The 22,579-nt window shown below is 34.4% G+C and overlaps 1 protein-coding gene across 5 annotated transcripts in view; it reads right to left on the minus strand.

Annotated features, from left to right (window-relative positions):
* Positions 1 to 22,579, minus strand: part of CLCN3 (chloride voltage-gated channel 3) — a 90,280-nt gene that overhangs the window by 12,310 nt on the left and 55,391 nt on the right. For all 5 annotated transcript variants that reach the window (XM_041766477.1, XM_041766479.1, XM_041766475.1 and 2 more), the window contains 8 exons: positions 16,427 to 16,526; positions 15,400 to 15,587; positions 14,300 to 14,422; positions 12,971 to 13,177; positions 9,398 to 9,478; positions 7,937 to 8,482; positions 4,971 to 5,157; positions 2,009 to 2,407 (listed from right to left, as the gene is read on the minus strand). In XM_041766477.1, the coding sequence (XP_041622411.1) occupies positions 2,009 to 2,407; positions 4,971 to 5,157; positions 7,937 to 8,482; positions 9,398 to 9,478; positions 12,971 to 13,177; positions 14,300 to 14,422; positions 15,400 to 15,587; positions 16,427 to 16,526 (1,831 nt within the window). The remainder of the gene's footprint in view (positions 1 to 2,008; positions 2,408 to 4,970; positions 5,158 to 7,936; positions 8,483 to 9,397; positions 9,479 to 12,970; positions 13,178 to 14,299; positions 14,423 to 15,399; positions 15,588 to 16,426; positions 16,527 to 22,579) is intronic.

Genomic DNA, 22,579 nt, shown 5'->3' on the forward strand with positions numbered 1-22,579 from the left:
CCCTTCCAGTAATTTTTGTACATTTGCATGTAGGCAGAATGTTAAATATGTGAGACTATGAAATATATGAGGGAGCAATTTCTGTAACAGCGGAAAAATAGAAACATCTTAAATGTCCATCAATGAGGAACTGATTTTAGAAACCATGACATATCCCATGGTATATCTACTTAATAGAATACTATGTAGCTTTAAAAGAATAGAATAAGAAATTCATTGGGAAAATGTCTAACAAAACACTGTTTAGTGAAAAAAAAAACATAAAACAACATGTATTGGATAGCCTGATACAATGTTTAAATAGAGAAAAAAACATATGTACTTACTTATATAGAATAATATCTACAGAATACATAAGAAACCAGAGATGTCTACCTACAGACAGTTAAACTGATAACTATGAGGTCATGGGTGAGAGACATTTTTCACTGTATACTTTTAATCTTCTTGAATTTGAACTATGTCAATGTACCATCCATAAATAAACTAAAATTTTTAAATCATGAAATGACATAAAAATGTAGACCTTATAAATTAAGAAAACTGTGCTTTTAAAATCTTGAGTTTTCCCATTCCTGGATATGGTATACAGTTTACCAGTTACTCAAGCATTCTTTTTTTGTCTTTCATAAAGTATTTTATATAAATACATATAAATTACATATTTTATATTATCATACATATAAACAAAATCTCACGGACAGATCTATTTTTCTCATTCAAAAACGTAAACTTCATAAAAATTTATGTAGGTAAATATTTAAGGTGTATTCTAAAAATCATGTGATATATTCACGATGACATGACTTGACATTTCATATATCTAAAGTATACCCATTCCTTTCTTTTTAAGATTTTGTTTATTTATTCATGAGGCAGAGAGAAAGAGAGAGAGAGAGAGAGAGAGAGAGACACAGGCAGAGAGAGAAGCAGGCTCCGTGCAGGGAGCCCGATGTGGGACTTGGATCCTGAGATTCCAGGATCACGCCTTGGGCCAAAGGCAGGTGCTCAACCACTGAGCCACCCAGGCATTCCTATACCCATTCCTTAAACTGACATTATCTGCTATCACAATATTCTCTTTCAAGACAGTAATAAAACCTTGAAAAACATATCCACAGAATTAGTTGGATTATGAATAATTATTAACTTTTACCACTTTCTTCATCTTTTAAACACCCTGCTTTTTCCCCTTAAATTTTTATGTAAATTCTAAAATTCCAACCTTTCCTTTTCTTTGGCTGGCTACCATTAAAACCTAACAAACAGGAACCTAAACAATGAAAATTCTCTGACTGTAGGTTTGGCCATGGTTAATAGTTTAGAAACTGAAACACTTAAACACAAGAGCCAAGTCTGACCACATACTTTGCCCATTCTTGGCAACTGTTCTATTACCTACAGCAACACTTACAATGATAGAATGGCTAGTCTTTAAAAGACTCTTCCAAAGCTGTAGCCTTTTACTTAACTAAACAGGATATTCTCTGTAGGCGCTTTTGTTTTGTTTTGATAGCTCTTATAAACTGAGCATTTCCACTCTGATTTGAGAAATACTTCTCTAAGTCTTCCCTCTTCAAATGGGACAATCCTGTCTCTCGTGAATAAATAAAATCTTTTTTTTTCCCCAATATTTTATTTATATTCGTTCGTGAGAGACACAGAAAAAGAGGCAGAGACTCAGGCAGAGGGAGGAGAAGCAGGCTCCATGCAAGGAGTCCGATGTGCAACTCGATCCCAGGAATCCGGGATCATGCCCTGAGCCAAAGGCAAACGCTCAACTGCTGAGCCACCCAGGCATCCCTAAATAAAATCTTAAAAAAAAAAAAAAAAAAAAAAAGTAAGACTTTGAGGGACATAAATAAAATACACCTTTCACCCCCAGAAACCCAACTAATTATTTTTGCTTTTCTTTCCTCGAGAAATCTATTATGTCTATAGTTATCTAGATATAGATTCTGACAGATAAATAGATTTATGTGTGTGTCTGTATTTTTAAAAAGGGTACCTATTGCAATCGTCAGGTCTCTTCTGAGGGCAAATCCCACTAATCTTTGAGATTCCTTTGACATTATGACAGGAAAGCCATTGTAGCTGGTTTCATTAATCATGTTTTCTATATCATCCACTGTCATATTGTCCTGTGTTAGGACGGCTAAGGGAGGATCGTTCCTTCGAGGTCTCATGACATCAGCAGCCAGAGTGGTATGAGTGAATTCTTCTTTTGCATCCAAGAAAGGGTATCCATTTAGCCGGATGTGTGCTTCATAAATGCCTTCCCTACCAAAGGCATCACCAACCCATTTACTGGTCATAACTGCAGCCATAAGGGGAACAATGTATTCCAAGCCGCCAGTAAGCTCAAACACAATAACCACCAGGGAGACAGTCATCCTTGTCACACCACCTGAAAAAAAAAAAAAAAAAGCCCCATTGGTCAAGGAGGACAGGATGTGTTAGTAGAATTCTTGTACTAGGCAGTTGAACATGAGTTGTAAAAAGAACTGAAAAGGATTATCATAAAAAACTTCTCTCAGGATAATTATCACTATTTTAATAAGATCTAGAGAAATACTGATTTTCTTTATTGCTATAGCAAAGATATAATTTCTGTCTTATAAAAGCTGATTATTAAGTAAAGAATTTGGTGAAGCACATCATTGCTACCTTTTACATCAGCTACCAATTTACAAATTAAGCTCATATGTAGGTAGAATATTAACTTAATCCACTTCTCTGTATTATTTTCAAAATAAGTAAAATATTTTGATACTTTGTGATTTATGTTAAGAAGCTAATCATATACCCTCCCTCAGAAAACTCTATTCAATTTGCCCAAATTATCATTCTGAACTGGCACCTGTATGATGCCTTATAATCCACACCTCTCCACCTACTGTTGCATTTGCCCCATGTCTATGCATACCTTCTCTTACTGCTGTGTTTGTCTCACTTCCCAACTGTAAAAAGACTGGATGATCCACTGTCACAAAAAAACACCACATACTTAAAACCAAAGTCCTCTTCATCCCCCAAAGAGCTACCAGTTCCAACTTCTCAGACTCTGGCACTGGCACTGGACTCTCCCTGGCCACCTAGATAGTCATTCCAGGTTCATCCCTTTACTTTACCTCAACATCTTGACCCTCACTCAATCCCATTTGATTTGCTTTGCAAAACAGTTATCTATGGGTCCTTTTCTCAATATTGTCATGATTACCGAACTAGTCCAGACTCTTAAGACTTTGCTCCTTAATTTTAATACTATTTTATCTTACCTCCTTGACTCCAGGCCCCATTACCTTCAATCCACTTTATAAAGTCATGTTCCCAGGTTAATCTTTCCTAAGTACTACTTTCACCATGTTGCTCCTTTGCTCAAAAACCTACCAGGGCTCACCAGTTCATACTGTATTAAACTTAAACTCTTCCTTTATGTTTTTTAACCTAAAAATAGAGGGAAGAAAGAACCTACTATGTATTACATATCTACACTATGCCAGACATGTCCCTAGTCAGTTCACAAAGGTTTTTTTTTTTTTACTAAGCCACTAATTTTACCTGGCACTGTGCTTATAGCTTTACATGCATTTGATCTCATATAATCCTGAAAACAATAGATTAGTAATTATTTCCATTTTAAAGATAATAAAATAAAAAATCAAAGTAAAGGAACATTCCCAAAGTCATCAAGCTACAAATGCCAAAGCCACAACAACTCTGCTGCAGATCTGACCAATTACAAATACAAACTGATCCTGACACAAATCACTGCCTTTTCATAAACTGACTCCTCCTCACTAATCCAACTTTCCTCTTTCAAAAGTATCCAAATGGAAAAAAAAAAAAAAAGTATCCAAAATGCACTCACTACTTCAATATTATATCTTCAAAGCCCCACAAATACTCAATTTATTCTCATCTGGATTCCTATGCCTTCACATGATTATATTCCTCTTAAATTCTAACTTTCCGAAGTAAAGCTCATGTTCTATTCTACATGAACTACTTCAGCTTTTTTTCCCTCTAGATTCCTACAATCTTCAGAGATTCCATACTATATATAATCATTATATATTTCTCACTATTGTTTTCTCAGTTTTGGTCTTGTCTCCCCAACTTGATTGTACTTGAGGTTGGGCTCATATTGCATATACCTCTTTCTGTATCACTCACTGCACACCTCCTAGCACAGTGCTAAAGACAAAGAGGGATCACTATCAAATAATTGCTACTTTGGTGAAAATGATTCTGTCCTTTACTTTCACTTGATATTATACTTTCGAAGTTCAATAATTATATAATTTTGATTTTTTGAACAAAAATAAGTCAAAATACCAATTATTAAATATCATAACCAAAATTCAGCTGACATTTGAAATATAAAAAGAAATAATTATTTTTCATATCCAAGAGGACAATACATAGACTCTTAATTATTTAATGCAGATTTTCTTTCATTAAAACAGTAGTTATCTTTTATCATTTTGCTATAAATGAGCCTTAAGTGGAGGATGGCTGGTAAAGAAATCTTTCACTACAGCCAAGTATAAATCACTGCAGAGTAAAGCTACTCTGATATTTTGATAGAATGCTAATCTCGGGAACTGTGCTACAGTCATCATAGGTAAGCCAAGATCCTTGACGATGAAAAGAACAAAAATCTTCCTGGACAAGATTCAAATTAAGCCTATGTTGTACTGAGATGTTTTCTGTCACAAAGCATTACACTACATTTAAAAGATGCTAACTACCATTAAATTTTTGGCATTAACAAATGTTTAGATAGGCAGAATGAAAACTAGTGCTACATAAATACCATGCAATAGCAGTACTGTTTCATTTCTGTGAAAAGAGTCTCTTCCCTCTGTCCTGTCCCACCCTCACCACCTCACCAACTAAACATGCTCTCACACTTGCTCTTTCTTCTCTCAGATTCACAAATGTCCATTCACAGACTGTTACATTACCTAAGCATGCAGCAGCACCAACCATGGCATAAAGGCCAGGTGTAATGCAATCAGCTCCAACTTCACACCACTCCTTAAAGATAAACCAGTCATGATGATAATAGGCGAGCTGTTCCACTGCAATCCCCACAATCCTTCCAGCAATCGCTCCAATGGCCATGCTGGGAATGAACAAGCCTGATGGAACCTGTAACATAAACAAAAGCAGAAACTGGGCAGAGATCCTCTACTTATACGTTTGGGACCTACATCCTATGAACTTCTCTTTAACGCTTTTGAGTCTTTTCAACATTTTTATTTATAGAGCAAAATCCTAGTACAAATAAAACTACAGCAAAGTACTGTTCTAGGGGTGCCTTAATAATTTCATAAATTCATAAAAATAAATAAATAAATAAAAGAAAAAATAATTTCATAAATTCAGTTATAAAGTAACAAATGACATTCTCTAGGCCAAAGAGAAAATAACTCAAGGATTATTTATCCTTTAGTTCAAGGGTTCCTTAATGCCAGTCTCTAACAAAATTTTCACTAGTCTATGCTGCAATGGGGAAAGAAGAAAAGGACAATATGAAGCATTTTTCATAAAACAAAATCAATTTGGTGTGAAGTACTGTCCTCTACTTCACAATTATATCCTTCCTATATATTTGTTTTATCAAATGATAAAAATATTAGATGCTATTCCTCTTATTTTTTTTTATGATTTTATTTATGTATTCATGAGAGACCCACAGAAAGAGAGAGAGGAAGAGACACAGGCAGAGGGGGAAGGAGACTCCATTCAGGGAAACCCCGATGTGGGACTTGATCCCGGAACTGCGGGATCACACCCTGAGCCAAAGGCAGACGCTCAACCCCTGAGCCACCCAGGCGTCCCAAGGTGCTATTCCTCTCTCTCTCTCTCTCTCTCTCTCTCTCTTTTTTTTTTTTTTTTTTTTGATGCTATTCCTCTTAAGTGGTACAGTGTGAAGCAGACAAAAATATTGAAGGTCCATATCGGGACTTTCAATATTTTTTAGCAATACATCAAAGGAAAAAAATATTTATTCATCAATTAAATTTAATGAAGAAAACAAGAATAGTAAATACCTTAAGCAAGATCATTTAAGGATTGATATACTAAGAGCTCTAAAATGTTCTGGATATGAAATAAGCTGAGCATAAAATGATGGCAGTTGAACACTGCATCAGGATGATTGAAAGGTTATCCAAATAGATGAGTTCAAAATATGTTTTACTCTATTGCCAGCTGGGATTCTTCAGCCATAGCACAGGGCAACGTGGAACTTAACAAACCCCTGCCAGCTCTCTCTAGCATCCTACAGCTCAACTAAAGATGAGAAAGTTGGGATTTACAGAAAAATCAATTTACTGTAGAAACGGGTTTTAACAGCTGCTCTAACTTGATTCACTATGAAAAAAAAAATGTGAACTACAAGGTATTTCTATCATTTAACTCGTATATACCCAATGCACTAAATAGAGAACAGAAAAGACCATATTTCAAAAAACTATCATTAAGATTTTGTTGAAATTAAGGAATCATTCCACATAATTCACACCTGGAAAAGCATATTATCACTAGTGAATATTAAAGAACAAGGATTAGCTGACATTTGATCCTCATAAACAGCACTGACAGTCATATAAGAGAATTACATTTACTGGCAAATCACTAATGAATGTCATTTTCACTGTTGTAAATTCAAGTGTCCCAGGGCATTAGGCCTAACTCCCTTAAATCCTTATTGAAAAAGGCATGGTATTCACAGGCTAGGCATTTAACAATGAGTCTGCAGTGTCCTTTCAAGCTAATACCCTGTGGTTATATAATAGGTGGAGTATTGGCTCCCCAAAGGTATCTATATCCTAATTCCTTATGTTACACAATAAGGTAAGGAGGAATAAAATGTTGCAAGTAAAATTAAGGTTGTTAATCAGCTGACTTTAAAACAGGAGATTATCCAGGATTTCCTGGGTGGGCTCAAAATAATGACAAAGATTTCTTTTAAATGTGGGCAAAGGATTTAGAAGAGTTAGTGTCAGAATAATGAGATAAAAGACTTAACTACCCATTGCTGGCTTTGAAGTTGGGACGAGGCGGCCATGAGCCAAGGAATGTGGGCAGCCTCTAGAAGGCTGGAAAAGGCAAAAAATGGACTCTCCCCTAGAACCTCCACAAATCCCTATGAACACCTTGATTTCAGCCCAGTGAGATCCATTTTGGACTTCTGATCTCCAAAACGATAATAAATTTGTGTGATTTGAAGTTTGCGATAGTTTATTATAGCAGAAAAAAAAAAAACCCTAATGTAAGTGTTTTTAAAACATGATCATGAATTCCCTGACACTGCTCCCATTAAGAGGCAGGCTTTGTGCCCAGAAAAATAGAACGCAACAGAAAGCATGTGCATAACTTCCTTGGCCAGGTTAAAAATGATCCTCTTGGGACACTTGTTTTGGAACCCCGAGATACCATTAAGGACTCTAAATGCTCTGAAGGCACTGTGTCAGAAAACCGGGGCGGGGGGGGGGTGGTGGGGGAGAGGGAGAGAGACAAAGATATGTTCCAGGAGCCCAGACATTCTGACACAGTTGTCTGAATCTTCCCAGCCCAGGTGGCAGATGACTAGCCTTAGTCATTTTTGATGGCACATATGACAGATCACAAACAAAACGTGCTCAGCTGAGTCCTTCCCAAATTACTGACTCAATATCAAGAGAAAAATAAAGTTTTCTTAAATTGCTAGGTTTTGGGATAATCTGTTACATAGTAACAGATAACCATGCTTAACAATATATCCAAAGGAATTCTTTTTTCAATACTTAAAATGGAACCCAAAAGATAAGAACTTTTTCAACCTACATTTATAACCACCTTTAGGTAAACATTTCACTGTTCGTTTCACATACAAGTTTTGAACATGCTGAGATTACTAAAACCACCTCACATTAGCACTTACCTTGATACCAAAAGTGAATACTGTCATGATAATTTTAAATATGAGTGCTAAGCATAACTGCCATATAGCTGAATATACTCCAAGGCCTGCTGGACGATCAGGAATATCGTCAACAATTTTGCTAGCATTCATGTCATTTCTGTAGTCACAGAGAGAAGAGGATTCCAGAGGACCACAGTCTGTAAAAAGCTCTTTGATCAACTCACTGGTGTTGAGCCTGGTATATGGATTAGGGAAGGCGATCACCGCAGTAATGGCAGCAACAACAATGACTTCAAGAACAGGATACTTTCCAAATCTGGTGGATTTGCGTCGACGACACCAGGCAATATTCGCTCTAATGAAAAAGGCTCCCCAAAGCCCTCCGAATACCCCGAGGAGAATAAAAGGAAATAGTTCAAAAAGGTACCATGGTGTGTGATACTCCACGTAAAAAAGAACCAGACGGCTGTTACCAAATGGATTGATGGATCTCAAAACAAATGCAGCCACTAAAGCAGCAAAAAATGATCTCCATAAAGTTTTAAGAGGAAAATAATAGCTAACCTAAAAAAAGGAAAAGAAAAATTAATGCTATAATTTTATAAGATGTTTCTGGTATGTTATAACTTGAATGGTGAACATCATAGTCTAATTTTTGCTGCAGCTAGAGTTTACATATAAAAGATTTTACTGTAGTAAGAAAAAAATTTGATGTTTTATTAACCTTGGCTATCACATCATTACAAATTTCCAATATCAATTGATCAAAAATGTCTAATAATCACTTGAGATACCCAGCATTGCTTTATTTTCAAAATGAGTTTCGTTTTTTGTTTTTTCAAAATGAGTTTCACCTCTAATTCAATCATGTAGTAAAGAATAAATGACCATCACTAACTCCTATGAGGTCATTAAAAAGTATTTAATTTGCCTCTTCTATACTAAAGAAAAAAGAAAAGAAGAATACAAACTGGAAAAGTAAATTTTAAAACATTCCTAGTCACATTTTTATGTAAACATGTAAAAAGTCTTAAGCACTAATGAGAAAACAAAAACAAAATATGCCACTGATGCAATTAAAATCATTTTCTTTAAACATCAATAACTGTCCCAGAAATAAGCATACAAGACAAACTCATAATTTAGGAATTGATTAAAAATTTTTAAATAAAAAAATGGGTGATAATTTAACAGACAGTGGTTAAATATTTTCTACTAAGCCAAATCCATTTCTGCTTACTTTTACAATCACTAATATTTATACAAGAATAATATTTTTAAGGCTTTTCTCAAGGTAAAGAACATATGTAATGTATTACTCTGTAAGAATGAGCAAAAAATAATTTTAGAAAATTAAATCCAGAAAACTTAAAAACAAAGTCTATTACACTAGCTATAAAACTGAAAAGCATGCTAAAATATATTTGTAATAATAATTATACATAATGTTGTAAGTGCTTTTTTCTTTTTTAAACCTACCTCTTCCAGGCTAAAAAGAACTCCTCCAATTGGTGCACCAAAAGCTACAGAAACCCCTGCAGCTGAGGCAGCTGATAGCACCTAAAAAGAGGATTTGTTTTATTTCATATATTCTTAAAAATTTAAATATACCAAATAAAAATTCTTCGTGTTCTTTGAATTTTTGAAATGTCTCTTCTGAATTTAACTCCCCTCTATCCCTCCTCCCCAAGCAGAGGCAAATATTTACTTCCTCTACAAAGATATTTTTCTCTTCTGCTTTAATTGAAAGGTCATTCACATATTCAATATTCAGTCAAAAAATATTTGTGCAAGATACACTAATGTAAATAGGATGCAAAGAAGAAAAGGCAATGAATACAGACAATTCTCAAGATGTTTGAGAAGACCAGTAGAGAGAGTAGTTACTGGAGTTTGGGGGGGGTGGGGAGTAGTTTATTCTTAAACAGGATATAATTTCTTCAGATTTTAAAGCTAATTGTTTCATCATTAACAATTAATGTTTTCTAGGTAAGCTCTATCCCCAACGTGGGATTTGAACTCATGACCCTGAGGATCAAGAGTTCTATACTGACTGAGCCAGCCAGGCACCCCTAATAATGACTATTTTCTAAATCCTAGTAAAATATCTACAGGACTAAAAACCTTTTGAATTTTCTTATTTTCACTACTCTAAGTCCTCTAAAATATAGCTACTGCCAATATGGAAAGCCTTAATCTAAAGCACAAACGATGGCTACCTCTTTCCAAACTGGAACCCTACAATAAAGTTAAAGAAGACAAAAATATCCACAAACAGCTCTTATATATCCTCTCTCCAACTCCCCAATCTGTCACTGGGACATTGCCCACTTCTCACCAGCATAAAGCCAACTATACATATAAATTTATTGGACCTTAATTCTGTAATAACTTTTCTAAAAGTCTTTATTCCTTTCACTACTTCGTTCCACTACATATCTGAGGGTACCAAATACATTTTCTCAAATGGCCAAGTTTTACACTTAAGGAAAAGAAACTGGAAATAATCAAAATTAAATTATATATAGTTAAGAACATGATCTCCACTGTCAGGCTGCTGCTTGACAAATTAAAGATAAGCAAATATTTATTTTAATTAAATTGTACTTGGCTAGGGGCACCTGGGTGGCACAGTTGGTTAAATATATGACTCTTGGTTTCGCCTCAAGTCTGATATCAGAGTTGTGAGATGGAGCCCTGAGTTGGGCTCTCCACTCTCAGCTTGGAGTCGTCCTGGGTTTCTCTCTACCTCTCCCCCTGCTTGCTCTCTCTCTCTCTCTCTCAAATAAATAAATAAAATATTTTTTAAGGAATGAATAAATTGTACCTGGTTTTAAGAATGCATACTCTGCTTATTTGGGAGATGACAGCAAATTTAACAATTTTGTTTTTTACCACTAACAGGACTGTAGACAACACAATTAACTGAGTTCTCTGATTCTACATTTAAAATAATTTTACAGGGATCCCTGGGTGGCGCGGCGGTTTGGCGCCTGTCTTTGGCCCAGGGCGCGATCCTGGAGACCCGGGATCGAATCCCACATCGGGCTCCCGGTGCATGGAGCCTGCTTCTCCCTCTGCCTGTGTCTCTGCCTCTCTCTCTCTCTCTCTCTCTCTGTGACTATCATAAATAAAAAAAAAAAAATTTAAAAAAAAAATGAAATAAAGTTCGTATAGCGTACATAAACCGCTTTAAGGTGTGCAATAGGCATTGTCAATGTTGTGCAACCATAACCCCTGCTTCCAAAACCTTTAAAAAAAAATAAATAAATAAAATAAAATAAAAAAATAAAATAAAATAATTTTACAATCAAGCTAACACCCTAGTACCCAAAACTCATACACATTTTAATGTTTTATAAATATAAAAGAATCATTTAATTTAAAAATGTCAATGAAGTGAACATAGGAAGAAACCTGAAACACAAGGCCTTACTGTTTTTAACTAACAATTAAACTCTAGCCATTTATATACTAAGGTGAACAAAGTTAATGTCAAAGATATCACTAATCATCATAGTATATACTCAAAATTTAAGTGGATTCTATGACAGTTTCTAATAAATTCCATCTTGCAGTTAAAATAAAAAAATAAATAAAAATCTAACCCCTAAAATGCCAAAGTAGCACGTAAAAGAACTGCACTGAAGAGACAAATGCTATAGTTTCATTTTACCCACTAATCTGCAATGCTACAACAGTACAGTTTTAGGTTAGGTTTTGTTTTGTTTTTAACATACACATATCCACAGTCCCAGTAGAAATAGTAGTAGCAGTAAGGAGTACAGACTTTGGAGTCAGAGAAAAATAAATTTCAATCCATATTCTGACACTCTGCTCTGTAATCTTGGACAGGTTAGCAGCTCTACGCTCTATTTCCTATCTATAAATGGGGATAATAGTGCCATGTTAATAGGATTATTGTGCATCTAAATTTTAAAATGCAAGTAAAAACCTTGTCACAGAACCAGATAAGACAGTAAGTAATCAATAATATTAGCTATTTTTGTTGGACCATAGTGCTAGAGTCACAATTATCATTTGGAGGTGGAACTATGATGTTCTGAGGTGTTCCACTTTTAGACTACTGCCAATGCATGAATGATGCTTTAGTAGTAACACTAAAATGAACGAGGAATCATTTCATTTGAAGAATTAAATAGTTTGATAAAAGTATTCTACTTTTTTGTTATATTATTAAAAACAACAGGATGAAAGTTCCCGTGGTAGGGCCAGAGACCTCTGAGTTCTCCATATTTAATGATATAAAAATATAATACCTTAAAAACGCAAAGTGGTTTTGACCTAAGACTAGATTGGAAGGGACTGGGCCTCAAAGTAAATACAAAAGGTCTCAGGAGCCTATTTTTCTTCTACAAAATATCTACAGCAATTTAGAAACATTAGGGAATTCTCTTAAATTTAAAGGCTGCCTATAAGATCTCAGCTGGCTTAAAAAAAATAAAAAAGTAAAGGAAATAAATGCTCCCAAAGAGCTGAATGAAGAGGAATTCCTATATTCCCTTTAATGTTTATCTCTGATTTAAACCTCAGGAGGTCCTAAGGCCCTCAGAACATCTTCATGGTGCGAAGTAGCTCTCTGTAGATGGCACACCTCTTTCAGGGGCATTAGACACTTCCTCCAGAGGAAAAACATAGCTGTTAAGACTTCCCAACCCTGGAAAAATACTGATGCTGAGAAATCAGGGGAAAAATAATGTTGCATTTGAGAAAAACTTCAGATGAATAAAGGTGTAAGGCAAAGCAAAAACAAATGAAAAGAGCTTTGTGAAATTCAACTGAAACCAATGGACACCAAGTAGTCTATCAAAACTTCTCTAAAATATAGGGGTGACTGAGCAGTACTGGGGATGTAGTCTACAAAGACATTAAAGACACTCGAAAAGGATTCCTGCTTACATTTGAATCTGAATACAAAATTTATCCAAAAAGTGAAGAGTTAAAACATGATCTTTACACTAGAAAGTTCTCACAGACATAAGTCTATGTAATAGATATTTATCTGTCAAATAAACTACAAAAGACACTTACCTCCCTTTTTTTAGCTTCATTTGTGCTATACTTTGGAAAGAGGTAGGAAAAAATATTTCCACAGCAACAGGCAACATGTACCAGAGGACCTTCTTTTCCTAAACTCAAACCTGATGCTACAGCCAGTACTAATGTGATGGTTTTAATCATTAAAGTCCATTTTCCCAAGTAACCTCTGATGATGAATCCACTTAAAATAGTTTTAATCTACAAAGGAAAGATTAAGACAGCTTAATTTCCTTCAGGAAACAGGAACACTTAATTAATTTAAGTTGCACTCTTGTTTTACTCACAAAACCACCTTGCAAATTTTTTTGGTGGACCATGGAACTTACAATTTTTCAAAAGCTTTAACTATTATTCTAATTCTCTTCTCAAGCAAGGATTGAAGGCAACCCTATCTTATAAATAAAACTAGACTATAAGGCCATGCTAAAAGGAATACAGGCCTTAATACAAGGGTTGTAATTACATAACCAGGAAAAGGTATATTTGAATATTTCTGTTGTAGAAATACAGTTAGATATATTCCAGACATTCTGTGTCAGAAATTAGGATACTTTGTCTTCTCAGACAGCTATTATTATGTGTAATATTTTCCTATATATTAAGTATAAGTGACAACAGCTAAAATGCTGCATATTACCCCTTATTAAAGACATTCTTAATTAACAGAACTTTTAAAATCACTAAAATTAACTTTCAAAAGGAAATGCACTACAAAAAGCTGACAACCTACCTAAAACAGAAAAATTAAAAGGGGAAAGAAATGAATTCCCATCACACCATTCAATCCTAAGTATATTCTTTAAATTACTGTTGATAAAAAATAAAATCCAAAAGTTTGTACTATTGACTCACTATGGTCATATGTCTATTTCAAGCATAAAGTGGTTATAATTATTATCTGCCAAATTCAAGAATTATTAACTTATAATTAAAAGATAGTCATAAAAAAGAGTAAATATATTCAAATCAGGTTAATAGCAGCAAAACATCAACTAATCCATTGAAGAATTTTTGGCCACATAACACTTTTCCAGCTTTATAACCAAGTCTTTTTTTTTTTTATAACCAAGTCTTCTGATATTTGTTTAGCCGTGTGCTAAATTAGTGGTGGAAAAAAAAAAATCAACCTCCACCGTTAATAATGAAATGACCATGGGGAAGAATTTGTTGTGATGTCTACAATCAGCTTACGTTTTTTAAATTTTCTTTTTCAGATTACAATTTCCCCAGAGAAACAACTACTTTTCCCCCTAAAGGCAAAAAGATAAACATCATAACAATTACTAAATGTTCAATGATACTAAATATTGCACAGCTTACCTCTGGAATTCCAGAGCCACAGGCATATGGAGCAAATACTTTTACCAAGGAAACAGCAAGAAAGGCAAAACCCAAGGCCCAGAAGATGTACATTATGTAATTCATGATGTACGAGCCAGGACCCTAAAAGGCAAATTGTTTAAGAGTGTAGGAATTTAATGTACAGTGCAACCCGAATGTAAGTGCTTGCCACGTAAGCAGCTTGGGTGAAACTCATAAGAGTTTCTTGGCTTACTTCCACAATAGTAAAAGCTTTATATGAACAAAATACTTGAGTAGAATCAAGAAACATATTCATATATACACGGAGGCTTAATCTGTTTCCTGATACCTAAAGCCTTGTTGCCAAAAATCTGCTATACTTTAACCTCTGCCTACCCACAAACCACAGTTTGAAAACAGCTGAAGGCAAGATTGCATTTGCACTTAGATCTCATTCTGCTGCAATTCTCCTGAAGATCAAGGGAGAAACAGCATACTGCCCATGCAAATATTCTTTTTAGCTCAAAATTTCAGCTATAACAAAATTTAAAAAACATATCCTTATATGATCATGTAACTATATATATTATATAACATTCTAATTTCTACAATGTTCATTACTGAACATCAAGAGCAATAACATAATCACTTAGATACTATAATGCCACAAAGAAAATCTGTGGATTTCTTCAAGATAGCTCCAGGTACGAGGCTTATTTTAAATTTACTGATTTACTGATTTACTAAATTTACTGATAATTTATACTTCCTGACAATTGTGATATGTTAAGCAGCTTTAATAATTTGACTTCATATTAATTTTCTATGATTATACAGATCCTACTGCACTTCTTTTCTACAATAAGAAATATATTTAATGTCATAATTGAATAGACCTGAACGTGACTATATTGTTAACTAACATAAGAGATTCTTGTAACTTTACATTTTACTTGCTGCAATGTATTCTTCTTTTCCACTCTAACCGATTACATTTTTTCACATTTTTTTATTTTAATGCAGTTGCAATCATCTAGTAGTACATGATTCTGTAATTAAATGGAGACTCATCTCCCTATATTGATTATTAATTCATCTTCAGACCCAGCAAGACTTACTTCTGCTTGACCTATGATTAATTCTGCCCATGTTTTCCACTGTGGACATTTATCCCTCTCTTCAAATGTTGTTTCATTAGATCCCCAACAACACTGTTCATGGTTGTACCACAATGCACTGAGGCAAATGCCCTCCTTTAGGTCAGTCATCCAATCAGCAGCAATGTCTATTAATCCAGCCAATGCGCCTGTAAAAACATGTTGAAGGTAGTGTTAAAAAAAAAAAAAAATTAAGTCCACTTTTGGAGTGTTGAGACTATCAAGTTAAAAGGGTCAAAGAAAGCGGGGGGACTCCCTATACATAAAGGGACACATAGGGAATATCACATAAATTTAAGATTTTTAAGACTTAGGTATAAATAAGTTTATATTACTTTTTTAAAAGTATAAAAAGCAACTCTTTAAAATGGCTATTCTTTGTTTGAAATTACAACTGGTTACATCATTTAAATTAATTGTGATTTGTAATAAAGGTGGTTAAAAGATACTAAAATATCTTTAAAAGCAGATATCTGGCAGGAGGTTCAGGAATCAGGTTATTAAAGTTAAAACTTTAATACATTTGCAAACGATGTCAGTCAAATTACTTAACACCTCTCTGTGCTTCAGGCACCTCATCTGTAAAATGGTGATAACAGTAGCACTTATACCATAGGACTGCCATGCAGTTTATACTCATCAAGATTTTAAGGCAGTGCATGATATATAGGAAACAATAAATATTAGTTACTTATTATGACAATATTAAAAGATACTTTATTGTTTAACTGGCCCAAATCATGTATTTTACAGATAAGATAATGAACTGAGAAAGATCAACCAAACCAGATTGACACTTAAAGTAACAGAACCAAGACTAGACATTGAATCTACCTGCCTCCTAGTCTTATATTTAAGATTTCTTGAAAGAAATAAAACAAATGCTTTTAAAAACCCAACAGGACCTGAAAATAAATTGTAGGGTGAAGGAGAGAACTATTTATTTTTCTGTTAACCAAAAAAGGATTACATTAAGATTTTTCTTTACCTGATGCCAATCCTGTTAGTGTTACTACTAGCCATCCTGACCATGCATCATATAAACTTTTTGTCATTTCCCATGCTGATTCTTTCTTTTTGCTGTTGATCTGAAATTAGAAATGTTTATACCTCATTTTTCAAACTATGAACAGAAGCCACAATTTAGAATCTAACAATTTTTTTTTCAGTTACTATACACAAGACAGTAATGTATAAGCTAAATAATGGGAAAGGTGAGTTTGGGGCAGAATCACTATGTTAGACAATTGTTATACATGTAAAACAGATGATAAACATTTACCCAGAGATCTGCATTTTTAACAAAAACCTCAGGATTTGAGAGCAAGGGGTTCACAAACCACCTAGAGTCTGGCCTATGTTGTTTTAAATTGAATCAAATGTAGCTGATACACATCTTTTATATTAACAGAAATAAGATATTATTGCTTGAAATGTCTGTCATTCCCTGGCCATTTTCTGGTCCTAGCAATTAAGTGGATTATGATATTCTTCATTTTTTAAACATTTTTTAAAGATTTATTTATTCATGAGAGACACATAGAGAGACAGAGGCAGAGGGAGAAACAGGCTCCATGCAGGAAGCTTGATGTGGGTCTCGATACCGGGACTCCAGGATCACGCCCTGAGCTGAAAGGCAGGCACTTAACCACTGAGCCACTCAGGCATCCCGAATGATATTCTTTAAAAGGTAAGGCCAGTTAATAATAGTACTATGCCCATAAATACAATATAGAAAAGTCATGTGAATAAAAGGCCTGCCAAAACTTGTAGGCCTATAAATATGCAGGTATGGAGAGTTCTAATTCCACTTGGAACATCTAGAGGCTCTCTTCTATCACTGTGTAGGGCAGAAGTGTCCTCTACTGAATACAGTGGAGGGAGTGAAAATTAGCAGGATAGGAATACATTTGATTTCCAGATCTCACTCGACTAAGACACAAGAAAGCAACTCTTCCCTCCGTTAGTAAGAATGCAGTTTTAAACTTATCCCTAACTAGCCCAAACCTCTTCCATTCTATTAGGATTGTTGCTTTAAAAAGCCATATTCTCAGTCTAAGACTTCAATGCTCAAACCGTCCCACAGTATGGTTACAGCTGGAATTCAAACATCTGGTCTATTTTAAGCCACAAGATCTCACTAAAAAGACTCCGTTAGGTTCTGAGTTGAATAACGCAATTTTATATCTTCTATACTATAAACAACCAATCTCAGATACTAAGTATTCTTTAAAGACTGAAGGTAGGTTCATTTCTTTAAAAAATAATCATTAAACCCCATGCTGCTTCTTAATGAGAATAACTGTAATGTTTCATATAATATGAGGTAAAAATTTGGAAATCATCTAAATATTCATCAACACAGTACTGGTTAAGTAAACTGAAGTCTATCATTTGTAATGAAAAATTCTGCACTCACTAAAAGAATGAGATAGATACGTGTTATACAGGGAAAAGAAGCAAAGTGGACAGAAGTGTATACAGTATGCTACAATTTATCTAAGAAAAAATAAGTATATAAATATACATACTTGTATTTTTTAAACATAAAGAAATTAAACCATACAGTTTTAAAAGTAAATCATTATTTTAAGAGGAGGGAGGCAAAACAGGTTAGAAGAGATGGGGACTTTAAAACAAAGTAATTTGTATGTGTGACCTTAGTGGGATAAACACTAAGAACAAAAACGATTATAGAAAAAATAAAACACTACAACTTTTCAACAAGCACATCACTAATGATAGTATTGGTAATATTTTGAAACTGCTGTGTGTTGTAAAGTAAGTCATATATGTGATGTTGAGATTTTTGGTATGGCTGAAGGATGGTACAGATTTAAGACCCAAGAGATAAATAAAAGTCTTTCATTACTGAATTTAAATTAGAAGGTTCCTATAGACTTAAGAGGCTAGAAAACAATGGCCAACCCAGACATAAGTACCTCTAGCGCCCACATCACCTATAAACCTTCTCCCTTCAAAGGAACCAGGGTTCCTCAGTGGCTGACTCCCGGTATAGTGCAGGAAATGTGTAAGATGAGCTAGGATCATCTTGTTTTCCTAGAATACACCAATCTACTACAGATGTGTCAATGGACACAAGCACCAACCCAAATAAGTCCCTGCTAGTCAAAAATGGAATAACATAGGCATCAACAAGGATAATAATAGGGATGATTAAAACACATCAAATATATTGAAATCTATGAGTACATGAAGATGAAGAAACAGAAGCCAAACAAGCAAACCAAACTCTCACTGGCCAACTCTGAGGATTCTAGGGAACAATTTAATTTTAAGTTATCCCTTTTCTGTACAATCTAAACTTCAGGGAATCCAGATACTTGGTACGAAGAAGGTTCTCTTTGTAGAAATTTTCATGCTAATAAATAAAAAAGGAATGACAATTGGATTACTGACATTTTGCAAAATACTGAAATAGTAATTTTTGAAATGATATAATGTAGATTTACTTTAAATTCAGAGGTAGAAGGGCTAACAAGTATAAGAAAAAGTTTAGGGGGAAAAGAATAGGTATATGCACTGATATATAAAAGTTTTTCTTTTAAAAACAATAATAAGATACACTTGCACCCCAATGTTCATAGCAGCAATATCCACGTTAGCCAAACTGTGGAAGGAGCTACAATGTCCTTCACATTAGCAGATGAATGGATAAAGAATATGTGGTGTACACACACACACACACACACACACACACACACACACACACACACAAAATGGACTATTACTCAGCCATCAGAAAGGATGAATACCTATCACATTTATATTGACATGGATGAATTGGAGGGTATTATGCTGAGTGATATAAGTCAATCGGAGAAAGACAATTGTCATATGGTTTTACTCATACGTGGAATATAAGAAATAGTGAATGGGGCCATAAGGGAAGGAGGGAAACTGAGTGGGGAAAACTTATGAGAGGAAGACAAACCCTGAGAGACCCCTAAATCTGGGAAACAACAAAGGGCTGCAGAAGGGGAGGTGGGTAGGAGGATGGGGTAACTGGGTGACATGCATTAAGGAGCGCACTCATGATGAAATGAGCACTGGGTGTTATATGTTGGTAAATTGAGTTTAAATGTAAAAATTAAAAAAATAAAAAGCACAAAAAATAAATAAAAATAACATCCACGTACAGTTTCCCAGGTTTAAAAAATTTTTATGTTTATGTAAGCATAGATCAAAGTATGGAAAAATGGTATTTGGCCTATCTAGAAAGAGATGATTGACAAGAATAGCTAGGACAGTGACCACTTCATATTATTTTAAATGTTATATTATTTTAAATATTTTCAAGGACTAGGGACTATCTTTAAAACCAAAAGGCAAAAAATAAAAAAATGAAAAAATAATAAAACCAAAAGGCAAAAAAATATACTGTGGTTTCTCTTAGTTTTAATTCTCTTTAAAATTTTATGAACATGATGTCGTATGGATACTTCATACTACCTTCACTTTGAAACACATTTAAACTCCAATCTGAGTAATTAATGACTTTGTAAATGTATATACTTCTAACTACAACTGATTTACTTAATAATCATACAAGATGCAAGAGTGTGCCTACACTAGGCATAATGGGATTAAAACACTGGTTCTTATAGTGTGGCCACATACACCTTGAGGATCTCGGAGACCTTCTTAAGGGGACCTTCAAGGTCAAAACTATTTTTATCAGAATATTAAAATGTGATGTGCCTTTTACACTGTGTTGACATTTTCACTGGTAACACAAAAGGAAATGCAAAACGGCTGCTCCTCAGCACATATGGCAGTAGCATCCAAATGTACTGGTAGTCATTACATTCTTCACTGTCACATATCCCAGTAAAAAAAAAAAAAAAAAAAAAAAAAAAAAAGTAAGTAAATACCAGTTTCAATTAAGAATGTCTTTAATGAAGTAGTAAAAACTATGCCTCAATCAGAGTCTTCTTTATATTATGTGTGATGATTTAGGTATACATAAAGCCTTCTGATACATACTGAGGTATGAGGTATGCCTTGAGGAGAAGCATGTGATTTACTTGAGTTGCAAAATAAACTTTACACCTACACCCGGAAGATCATCTTTACTTGAAAGAAAGACATCAAACTATGGTTTTTCAGACTTAGGAATCTGACATTCATCTTCCCAAAGACAAACCAAGTCTGTCATTTCAAGTGAAATAAATGTATATTTGTTTTTAATGACAGAATTTGAGCTTTCAAGTAAAAACAAGAATTTTGGAAAACTTGTATCTATCACTGTTAAAGATGACAGATTCCCAATACTTAAAGACTTTTCTAGAGATCAGGGCTTATTAACAATTGTGATTTTTTTTTTGTAAAGATTTATTTATTGATTGATTCATGATAGACAGAGAGACAGGAGGGGGGAGAAGCAGGCTCCATGCCGGGAGCCCGACGTGGGACTCGATCCCGGGACTCCAGGATCGTGCCCTGGGCCAGAGGCAGGCGCTAAACCGCCGAGCCACCCGGAAATCCCTGATTTATTTATTTTTTTTAATGAAAGTGTCAACACTTGAAAGAACTACATAATAAATCAGTGAGTATTTTCCAAATGATCATTACATGATGTTATAAAATTATTCATTAGAGTTCAAGGTGAACTAACAGATTTTAATGTAACAAAAGGCAAAAAGTTCATTGATATAGTTTCAGATTACACACTGGCAACTAATCTTTAAGAAACTACCACCTGTCACTTTGGTATCAAAGAATATCCACAATGATATAAAAAGGTTATTAAAATATTCCTAGCTTATCCAATTACCTATCTGTATGAGGCTAGATTTTCTTCATATGTTTCAACCCAAATAACATATCACAACAGACTGAATGCAGAAGCAGATATTAGAATCCAGCAGTCTTGGGCAGCCCCGGTGGCGCAGCGGTGTAGCACCACCTGCAGCCTGGCATGTGATCCTGGAGACCCTGGATTGAGTCCCATGTCGGGCTCCCTGCATGGAGCCTGCTTCTTCCTCTGCCTGTGCCTCTGCCCCTTTCTCTCTCTCTCTGTCTCTATGAATAAATAAAATCTTAAAAAAAAAAAAAAAAGAATCCAACAATCTTTTATAAAACCAACAATGAGATTTATAAAAATGTAACATGTCACTCTCTCACTAAATATTTTTTATTTTGGAAAATATGTTTATTTTTCATAAAAAGGTTTTGTTTTCATAAAACTGTATCTTGATGTTAATGTGTAATGGGATTTTATTACTTTTAAATAAGTTAACGCATTAAAAATTTCTCAGTTTTTGTATCTAATATGGTAAACTAAGTTCCCTAGGCATTCTCAATAACTATTCAGAGTTTAGAGTTCAAAAGTGTTCTCAGGGATCCCTGGGTGGCGCAGCGGTTTGGCGCCTGCCTTTGGCCCAGGGCGCGATCCTGGAGACCCGGGATCGAGTCCCACATCGGGCTCCCGGTGCATGGAGCCTGCTTCTCCCTCCGCCTGTGTCTCTGCCTCTCTCTCTCTGTGACTATCATAAATTAAAAAAAAAAAAAAAAAAAAAAGTGTTCTCAGATGATAAAACAAAATAAAATAAATATGTATTTTTTCAAAAACTTTGAAAATCCCCACTGGATTGTATAGTGTCTTCCCAAAAAGGTAAATACCAACTGATGAATCTCAGGGGTTATACTTGTCATAAAATAATTTAATTCTATTTTCAATTATACATGTATATGTTAATATGAAAGGTTATAACTAATCTGTATGCAGTTATTTTCACTTATAAGTAAATTTCAGACTTCAAAGTTATAACAAGCCTTTTAGAATTTGGAATTTTAGTTTTCAAAGAGATTCTTTTTCTATTTTTTAAAATTTATTTTTGGACTACTTGTATCAGTATGTCACAACCCACAAGTTGTACTGTTTAGAAGCCATTCTTATTTTAAATGTTTTTTATTTAATGGATAAAATATTGATTTAATTTTAAAATTTTTATTTATTTTAATTTAGCAGGAATTTATTTTTTGTTACAAAGGGAACAAGTTTTTTTTTTTTTCTTTTGAAGATTTTATTTATTTATTCATGAGAGACACACAGAGAGAGGCAGAGAGATAGGCAGAGGGAGAAGCAGGCTTCATGCAGGGAGCCCAATGTGGGACT

The sequence above is a fragment of the Vulpes lagopus genome, chromosome 8 (genome assembly GCF_018345385.1).
Source record: "Vulpes lagopus strain Blue_001 chromosome 8, ASM1834538v1, whole genome shotgun sequence".
Taxonomy (NCBI): Eukaryota; Metazoa; Chordata; class Mammalia; order Carnivora; family Canidae; genus Vulpes; species Vulpes lagopus.